This window comes from Solanum verrucosum, unplaced genomic scaffold (assembly GCF_900185275.1).
Source record: "Solanum verrucosum unplaced genomic scaffold, falcon-dt-bn FXZP01000274.1, whole genome shotgun sequence".
NCBI lineage: Eukaryota > Viridiplantae > Streptophyta > Magnoliopsida > Solanales > Solanaceae > Solanum > Solanum verrucosum.
Window position 1 is genome coordinate 1,144,768 of NW_026020258.1, and position 10,547 is coordinate 1,155,314.

Consider the following 10,547-nt stretch of genomic DNA (forward strand, 5'->3'; position numbering starts at 1 on the left):
AAGATAGAAATAATTAATGTAATAACTATGAGGATTTATAATATTATAACTAAAGAATGTAAAAGAGTGTGAATAACGTTTGCAATAATTAGTAATAACTAAGGGAATTTATAATTTTATAGCTAAAGAATTAATGTGCAATAGTTGAATTTGTAATAAATTTTAATTAATGTTACTATTTTTCATAGTTATTAGATTTTAATTTAGGGTAGGGACAAAATGAAAATGTTTATTCCATATTACTGAATATAAAATTATTTTGTAAATAAAAATTTTTAAATAATTCATTTATATTCACATATTTTCACATTTGTCGTGATTTAAAAAAAAAAGAACTCGGAACATTTTAAAATAATATATTTTGAAGTTAGAAGATCTTGTTAACTTGATAATAACTCATAAAAATATTTATCTCATAAAAATTAACTATTAAATAAATAATAAAAATAAACTAATACAAACTTCACATGGCGTTATTACAAGTCATATGATCTTTTCTTTGTCTAAAATACTGAAAAATTAAGAAATAATAAATCAGTAAAACAAAAGAGCAATTAATGTTTATATAGTAATAACTATTTTGAAGAAAACTTCATGACAATCTAAATCACATAAGTAGCATTATTAAATAAAATCATTCTTTTGTCTTGAGCATTAAAAAAATAAATCGTGATAATTCTCTAACTCTTGAGAAGTTTAATAATTTAGGAAAACGATATTCAGAAGCATTTATCTACATCACAAGAGAAATTGTTAAAAAAACAAATGAATTTAGACTACATCATGTTAACTTCATATATTAGAACATTACATACTAATATATATATTAAGCAAACAAATAATTATCATATTATCAGAATTATTTCTTCAAGTACTCGAGGTTAAGAAATATATCCTCTCAAGATAGATCGATTTACTTCATTAGAATAGTTGTACCTCATATTCTGCTAAACTTCGAACTCACTCAATGATAATAAATCACACTAAATTTTCAAAAAATGCAAGAAGAAGAGTAGAAGATTAAAAAAAATTGTGGGTCAAAAATGAGAGGAAACCCTCTATTTATAGTCAATAAAGGATAGCATGAACAAGTATTTTTTGTGTCTTATTTGAAAAGTCATGACCTATCCGAGAAGTCAATCTTTGGAAAAGTCACACCTTATTGAAAAGTCACAACTCATCGAAATATCTCAACCCTTAGAAAAAAGTCATAACTCATCGAAAATCACAACCCTTTTTAAAAAGTCACAACTTATCGAAAAAGTCAAACTCATCGAAAAAGTCACAACCTAAGTTAGGGATATTATAGTAATTTAACATTCAAGTTAAGAGTATATGTTGTTCAGGTAATATAGATATAGTGAAGCACAATTTTAGTTGTTTACAGTGAGATAGATCAATGGAAAACTAAAGATGGTCAACAAGGAAATTAAAGACCTTGAGAGATGAAGAAAATGTTGATGACTCTTTTCATCAAATTAATTAAGTTTTTGTAGGTTAAGTTACATGATAACTTTACTAGTAATGTAGGTATTCAATAAAATAATTCATGTATTTACAAGAAAATGTAATTAGTTATATAGAAGTTGTGACAATTGTGAGGCAATTTTAATTAGCATAATATATAAACATGACCCTTAACTTGACTTCAGCTGACAACTATGATCTTTAACTTCAAATATGCACAAATAAACACTTAAACTCGTATAAAATTGAACATATAGACACAATCGTCCGATATGGCGTCCTACATGACAATTTTATGTCCTACGTGTATTATGTCACGTAGGACATGTGTGCCAACTTGTACAATTTTTATACAAATTTAAGTGTCTAGTTATGCACGCCCAAAGTTGGGGCATAGATGTCAGCTGAAGCCAAGTTAAATGACATATTTATGTATTATGCCAATTTAATTTTACTTTCTTTACAATGAACAATTTACATGTAAGAACTGATGTGATTAGCATCCAAACACCCTGCTAGCACTTTTCTTATGCATAGATGGAGTTAGAAGCTCCATTGTATAGCTACCAAAATCGATCCTTGTTAACGCTCAAGTATCCAGACATGACTTTCCCTCCGGTATTCCTCATACCGTCTATGAGGAAACACCACGTCGATCCCAATGCTCCAATGAAGAAATCGGCTTCACTTGCCAACAAAAAATTAACAAGAGGATAATTCGTGCTCGTCTCCCTCCCAAGACTGGCTTCATAAGTTGCCATTGTCATGTTACCCGTTTGGCGTGTCACATTTGTGTAGTAAAACGTCCAATGAGGGTACAGTCTTGATTGATCTACAACTTCCTGTTATGTTGAACATGTGTGATTATGACAATCAGGGTGAAAAACTACCCGGCCAAGTATGAGAAAAGTGAGATATACCTGCATTTCTGTCGAAAGCCAGATGCTCTTAAGATTAGGGAAGTGCTTTGTTATGCGCTCAGCAAGATGCATGTATTCTTTGAACCCAACAACTATCATCTCACATGCCTTGTCGCCCATTCGAACATGCATGCTCAACATTGGCCTAGGACTCCAAGGTTTATGACTTGACCATACAAAACTTTCGATGTCATGTTTGGCCGCCTTGTCTACTCCCTGAGAAAGAAAATGACAAAAAGATCTTTTTAATCATAAAGAATCACATTGAAACATCATAAACGATCGATTTTCTACTTCTCCATGTGAACAAACAAGACTAAGGATTGTCACAAATGTAAAGATGGAATGGACATAGGGAAATAGAAGAAATCCATATTAAATTGATTGACGAACGAGGATAACCATAAACTCTATCACAATTCACAATTGGATGAACAAGTAATAGCCCTGATGAAGATAGATCTTCTAGTCAAGAAGAGATCATGAATAGAGTTTGCTACCTCAGGAAAATCTCTAAATTGACTTTCAAGAACCATTCTCGCTGCTTCCCAGCCAAATGCTGCATGCCGTGCTTGGTTTAGCAAGTTACATGTGTACTCAGTCTGAAACCGCATTAGGTAGCGCACTGCCTGGAGAAGATATAGAAATCATGAAAAACATATGCGAATGCACTAGAAAAAGCAACAGGCATCTACTACCTGAGCACGCCACCACCTCCTATCCATTTTGCGATGATAAGCAATTAAACTTCCATTAATATCTGTTGTTGGCTGCAAATAACTCCAAGGTTTTCCCCATGACCTGAAATTGAGATGCTATCAGTTGCATAAATTATATAATACTTTATCCATAGTTGCTATTGCAGGGTGTATATTTATTTTCACGATGGCGTCTGTAATAGCTTTACCTGGGAGTGCGTCCAGACCATATCTCTTTAGACGTATAGTTTTCTTTTATCGTTATGATCCCTTTTTCCCATGCTTCTTTTTGTTTCATGAGCTCAAAAGCACGATCTCTGCATTCAGGAGATGTTTCTGGAAAGAAGTAGCAAGACCAACTGGAGCGTGATGAACCTATGAAGGCAATATTGATAGAATTTCATACCAATAGCCATATACACATACATAAAGTAGCATATCAATATCATGTATCAACTTCAAAATACATTAAGGAAGAAACTCCATAGTCTTACTTAACACTGCATATTTTAATGTTTGTTTAGAGACCAATCAATTTTTGAAGGTTTAACAACAAAACAGGACGTATGCTATAGAATCAAACTAATAGGAAAGTTATCACTTTTTGGTGCTCTCAAATCTCCTGTGGTTTCTACAACTATATTTGGTCAATTGTTGTTGAACTGGATGACCCAAAGGGATATAAAAGTGTAAAGAACATGCAGTGACAGTTAGAACTACCTTTACAACCATTGTGGTCAGCACGGTTATAATAGCTCGTAACAAGAACCCTTTTCTCATTGATTGCTATTGCAAGAAGACCACACATTCCAGCTATCTGTGCACCAATACCGAACCCGGGTATTCTCTCCCAGTCAGCTATCAGAAACTTTACATTTCCATCACTGCAGTTCAAAGGATGTTGATGGAGCCATATGTCACGTTGCACCTTCCTTGTTAAAGGGTAATTCTCTTCATCTGAGCCCTTGATCTGCAATTCATTCTTATATTTGAAACGCTCTTTGGTACTATATTTAACAGTTTTTAATAAGAAAAAATGTCTAGTACAGGTGTATCTTCATTCTTTTACAAATTGGGTTATGCATAGAAATAATGCATGAAAATAACATACCCAGGGAGGATAAGCTCCTTCAGATACTGTTTGATGTCTATAATATCGAAGCTGTTCATCTTCAGCTGTCCACGGGAAGTTATCTAACTGTCCCTTCCATATAGTCCATGGAGGGAAGCTATCATTTTGAAGTCGGGTATCAAGTCGTTCATTTGTTTCTGCACTTAGCTTGCAGTCCTCCAAGTGAGGTGCTTTTGGTAAGTTGGATTTGCCTTCATTTGCTGATTGATTCACTAAATTACCCCAAGATGAGTAGAGTAATGACACCCTCTCATGTACCCCCAGTGCCAACTTTTCGTGGGAAAAGAACCGGCTTTCTATATTCTTTTGTTTAACATTGCAGTCTCCACCTGTAACAAGGTCAGTACATAAGATTTATTTCTGGTTGTGTACTAATGACAGGAAGATGTAATAATATATTGTTTAGTGCTTAAGAGACGACAATCACAACCAATTTTCTTCTCATTTACTATACTGGGAGTATCTGTAGAGTCACAACACAGGACGTTAATAAACACTAGCTTGATTACTGTTTTCTATTGCACTAACTTTAGATTGTAATGACTAGGCAAAATAGTTAAATCCCATAGTTTGATTTAATTTGTCAGCAATCATGCCGCTGCTAATCCAATATCCTATCTATGTCTATGAGATTGGTGTCCTCCTAAGTTGGTCGGACTCGGGTGCCGGTGTCCGATAATCTAGAGGTCAGATCCTTCATTTTTACGATTCGGGGATATGGATGCATTGTATGGATATGAGTACGGGGATTCACCTAAAAATAGAGTTATAAAGCCTAAATTATGAGATATTATGTGGAGAAAGGTTGAAGGAGATTAAAGGAAAAGGAGTGACATAGAAAAGGTATTTCATTTTTCTTCAATTTCAACTTAGCTTTTGTATTGATTACAAAAATCATTAACTGTCCAGAGTTTTCCCATTGATTTTGATAAAAGTGCCCAAAATCGGTCACCCGTGTCGACACAGAGTGAAAAATCCAAGCAACTTCGGTGTCCTCTGTTCTCAATAGAAAGGTATGACAACAGTCAAAGTAGAGGCATTATTTGGATTTGAATAAAAATTCAAATAATTCCAAACTTAGGTTGCTTAAAAAACACTCTTGGAACAAAACTGAAACCTTTAATATCATCGAATATATAAGTATAGAACAATCAAGCTAAGCTCCATCATTATCAACAAAAACAAAAACATTGAAAGAGAAGGGAAGAAAAATGATGTCTACTTACTTATTAAGGTTGTTGAAGAAGAAGTGAATGTTGAAATTGGAGATAAAAGTGAAAGGCCACCAAATGAAGCAAGAAATAAAGAAGTGAGACAAACACCAGATAGAAAGCCAAGCACACAAATTTGGCATGGAAATGAGCTTCCTATTTGCAGAGCCCTCTGTGAAACAACTCTTTCAAGAGACCTCTGTTCCATATTTTCTCTTTCCTCAAAAATTTGAACACACCTCCATGCTACTAATTATTTCTATCAGAAAGAAGAAATTAAAATCAAAACAAATTTCATTAGGTGCTACCAACTTGTGTAGGAATTAATTAGGCGCAGTAATAGTTGTTGTACTTTTGTTCCAACTGCAAGAATAAATCTCATCAGTTTAATAGGCTTAACATCTATGAAGAAAACAGTGATATATAGTTGATGAAGGAATAAATTAATCAACATCATATATATATATACATGGTTTAAAAATGAGAATAACAAAACTTTTATTTACACAAATATATGGTTAAAGCTGAAAGACCAAATGCATTTGATGATACCTGGTGCGATATTCGAGGAGAATCTGTGTAAAATTAAGTCAGTAGACAGTACTCGTTCGTGAGTAACAAATAATTTAGTGGAAGATACAAGGCAAATACGTAGAACAACCATGCCAGCAGACACTTTTTTTTGTCTTCTTTTCTGCTGCAAAACATAATTTTATTAGTATAATTAACACAAGCAAGCAAGAAAATAGGTGTTACTCACAAGAAAGGAGGAGATAAAGATAAGCATTTTCAGCTGAATAAAAAAGATGTCATGTGAAAAGTTACCCCACACACAACAAGACATTATCCAGCTGTAATGGAGTGCCACTCTTATTCACCAAATTCCTGCCTTCCTTCCTTTTTGTTTTATATTACTAATATTCCCTCTCCTTCCTTCCTCTTCACTGTCTATTATTAACTTAACTCGTAAATTAAAAAGTAGTAATTGATAGAGCTAATTTTATCAATTCATTCCTATTAGAAAAATGAATAATATTTAATATCAAGATTAAAATAAATACAAAATCATAAATTCTTTTATTGACTTTATAAATTAGATAAATATTATCATTAAATATTTCAAAATAATATATTAAAAAATTAAAAATAGACGGAGAAAGTAATAAATGGAAGTATATATAGATGGGACTCCCACACACACGATGACCGCTGATGGTGACGTCTGCTTTCCAGCAAATAATCGACGTATTTCATTTTTCTTCTTCTTTTATTTAATAAAAGGGCGTTTGGCTGGACTTGCCTAATTTTGCTCACTTCCTTGGATAGTTCAACTTATATTAATCTCACCTCCTAATTTTGTCTTCCAATTTCCTTTAAAACACACATACAATTTTTTTTTATATATATAAACACAAGCTACAAGTTAGAATTTATGATTTTTATTATTTTATTTGAAATTACGAAATTGAACCAAAAATTGAATCAAGTCAAATTGAATAAAATCCGACTAATGATTTGATTGACTTGATTTGATATTGAAAAAAAAACTCACTATACTTGAGTTGATTGATTTTAACTAAAAAAAAAATCACCATGAGGTCAAACTAATCCGACAATATATATATTAGTTTTAAAATTTATTTTATACATAAAAATATTTACTTTAATATAATTTCTAAATATTTCTTATACTTTTTTATAATTGTAATCTTTTATCATATTATTTCTAGATTTTGATACTTGAAATTTTGAATGGTCCAATAAATGTTATAATCCATAGATATTAGTAACTCTAATAAAGCTCGAATCAAAATCAAATCAGTATTGATGGTAACAAAATAAATTAATTCAACACTAAGAGTGACAATAATGTTGAATATTTGTTCTTTAGCTTTACATTGGCTTAAACATTTATGATACATAACCTAATTTTAAGTTTTCTTTAATATTTGATCATGTACTTAAATACTTATTACTTATTAGACTTATTTTAGCATGTATGAGTACTTTTAAATTATAATCATTTTCATTATGTCTTATTAATTTACAATATTTATTTTATGCATTTTCATTATTATTTTTTGTTGAATATTTTAGTGTCAGCATTGATATCATATTTTGTGTTATTTTCTTAAGAAACACCTTAGATAATTGTATATTGGTAGGACTAAAACAACATTTGGAGCACAAGTTAATTATATATTTTTATAATACTTTATCAAAAAAATCTAAAAAAGATAAAAAAAAATCGAGGTTGAAAAATCTAAGTTTTATTAGCTTTAGTTCATGAATTTAAAAATTTAACACAAATAATTTGATTTGATATTTAAAAAACCTTAACCAACTCAACCATCTACACCCCTATTCATCTTACTCCAATATTATAAAATATGTAAAATTATTTTACTTAAAACATCTAAAATAAGTCACACACTTCTCTTCTTCTTATTTTTTTTAAAAAAATACTGCTAAGCTAATGCATGCACCAGTGGTGGACTGGTAGGTGGTATAGTTTTAGAAGTATATCATAAAATTTATGTAATTATAAAAACGTGGTATTAAATATAAAATGATATTTAAAATTTCATTGTTTTTAATTACCGAGTGATGTCACCTATTAAGTAGATTTAATTAATAAAAAGATAGTACTGCATAAAATAAATTTGAGGGAGTATATGGTTCGGGGATTTGGTTGTTTATACTCTATTTGTCTTTTCTTTGAGTAAATTTTACGTAATCTCCTTAATCTTTAATAGTTTTAAAAAATAATACTCCCTTCAGCTTTTTTGTGAGTTTTAGGATTATTTTTTTTAAAAAAAAATCTCATAATATCTAAATGAGTAGTCATATAATCATTTTATCCAAATTTATATGATAATTTTTGCTTTTCAAAATTCAAACAATACGAACTTTGATTAATATTTTAAAATACAACTTTAATTATATTGACATAAGAAGAATGGTAACGTATAGTACCTATATCTAAATTTTAATATTAAAATATTAAATTGATCTAATTTAATTTAATTTTAAAAATTAATTAAGATAACTTAAAAAAAATGAAAAGTAGTACATAAATTAGGAGGGAAAGAATAATATTCTTTTTGTTTATGCTCACAAGTTCAATAAACAAAGTTAAGGTGGAGATAAAAATTTAAGGAATAATTAAAGTAGGAGGTTTCGTATGAATCAATCAAAATAATGCATGCTAGTTGGTGCAATGAGAGCAACAAGTTTTATTTGTCCTAGAGTAAGGATTAAGACAATTTGAAGTTCTCTTTTTGTTTTTATTTCTCATTTTCTTGATGGGCTATCACAATTTCTAATTAGCTTAACATTTTGAGTTTTACATTGCTCTTCAACTTTATATTATCCTAAATGAAGTTTACCGTTTGACAAGTGAGACTTATTTCAATAGTTGAGCAGTTTCATTTTCGATAAACAGAGGCGAACCTATATAGGTAGGTAAAGGTGCACGTGCACCCGTTATCTTTGAAAAGTATAGAATGACACTTTGTACGATTTGGTACAAATCGAAGTATTCGCCCTCGCTACCTTGGTTTGAGCCCAACCAGAATCATTTATAAGTTCTAAATTTAAAGGAGGTTTATTAATTTATAACATTAAAATTGCTAGACAAGGGTTCGAACTCGTGATCACTAAGTAGAACAAACCCACCTTGACCATTGAAAGTTTCTCTAATGCTAAATTAAGATAATATTGGTACACCAAAGTCTTCAAATTTTGAGTTCGCCTCGACCGATAAATTAAGAATTCGAGTTGATGTTGAAGAATTAATAGAAATACTAGGGAAACAAAAGAAGAAACAAGTTCTTTTTTTGGTATTAGGCTATTAGCTCAAGTTATAACAGATGCCTCCAAATGATCACTAGAAGTGTGTGATGGCTCTAGGTGTTCAGATGGTTGGGATATATGTTATTAATTATGTAATTTGAAATAATATTTAGTATAGCATAATTATTTAAAATTTTAGTAGATCATGTATTCATATGTATGTCTATAGTAGATGATTTAGTTTATAAAGTTTAGCTTATATATGAAAGATTATTAAATTATTAACTTTTGTAAGTATAAGTTTAGGTTCACAATCTAATATGAAAATTGAACAAAGTGCATAAGATTAAATATTATTTATCTTAATTATGGAAGAGGTATAGTTTTATCTTTTTTGTGCTAATATATTTTGTATGTATTTAACATACTAAGTAGAGATCAGTATTTTAAATTGACATGATAAATAAATTTTCTAGCCCATTAAAAAAATTTATACTCTTAGTCTTGTATAATTAAATTATTACTTCTGTATATTGTGTAATCATTTAAAATTTATTAGATATAAATTCATAAAATTATCCTAATGTCTAAATAAATATTGTGGATTAATATAGTTGAATTAATTATTTAAGTTTAATACATATGGATTTAATTAAAGTCAAATTTCATTGATCTAGTCCATCAAATTAGGTTACAAATGATGAACCCACCTTTTTTAGCTCAATATGGCATCTTATTCTAGAGACCCAATTTGATGTCACATGTCAAATAATGTAGCATGTCAAGTTAAATGAATAAGCAAATAGGATCATGCCACATGTCAAAATGACTTAACATGCATAGCCAAATCAAAGATTAATAAAAATGTGTTACGGATGTACAAGTGACATGTTCCGACCAATTAAGTATCACCATGTCTCTTTAATCTGATTGTGCGAATAAAGTCCATCCTCATCACATATCTTTCATTCGACAACTATAAATAAGGATGCTCATAATTCACAAAATTCTCCAGAATTCTAACAAAAAGCAGAGAAACTCTGTGGATCAAATGTCACAAATTTCTCAACAAGCTATAAGTTCAAGCATTCAAGTTTAAAACACCACTCAAGATCAAGACCACTAAGTTTTCAAAGTGGCTATTTTGCCAACCATCCCTTGATACTTGTCTTTATATATATATAATTTGATTCTCAAAAACACTTTTTTTTTAAAAATTAGTCAAATACAATTTGCTTATCAAAAACACTTTTCAATTGAATTAGCCAAACACAAATTATTATTTTTTAAAAGCACTTTTTTTGAAAAGCTATTTTTAAAAAAA

General features: G+C 30.1%; 1 protein-coding gene across 2 annotated transcripts; it reads right to left on the bottom strand.

Moving 5' to 3' along the window:
* Nucleotides 1-1,546: 1,546 nt before the first annotated feature.
* LOC125833316 (uncharacterized) lies at nucleotides 1,547-5,791 on the bottom strand. Of its 2 annotated transcripts, none has more exons than XM_049512459.1 (8): nucleotides 5,444-5,791; nucleotides 4,197-4,546; nucleotides 3,806-4,055; nucleotides 3,295-3,460; nucleotides 3,086-3,188; nucleotides 2,888-3,016; nucleotides 2,388-2,603; nucleotides 1,547-2,309 (listed from the first exon to the last, which is right to left on the bottom strand). In XM_049512459.1, the coding sequence occupies exons 1-8, from the start codon at nucleotides 5,634-5,636 to the stop codon at nucleotides 2,031-2,033; spliced, it is 1,686 nt and encodes a 561-aa protein (XP_049368416.1). In that variant the 5' UTR covers nucleotides 5,637-5,791; the 3' UTR covers nucleotides 1,547-2,030. The 2 variants fall into 2 exon arrangements, with proteins under 2 accessions (XP_049368416.1, XP_049368417.1); XM_049512460.1 differs by having other exon boundaries at nucleotides 3,295-3,421; nucleotides 5,444-5,754.
* Nucleotides 5,792-10,547: the final 4,756 nt, after the last annotated feature.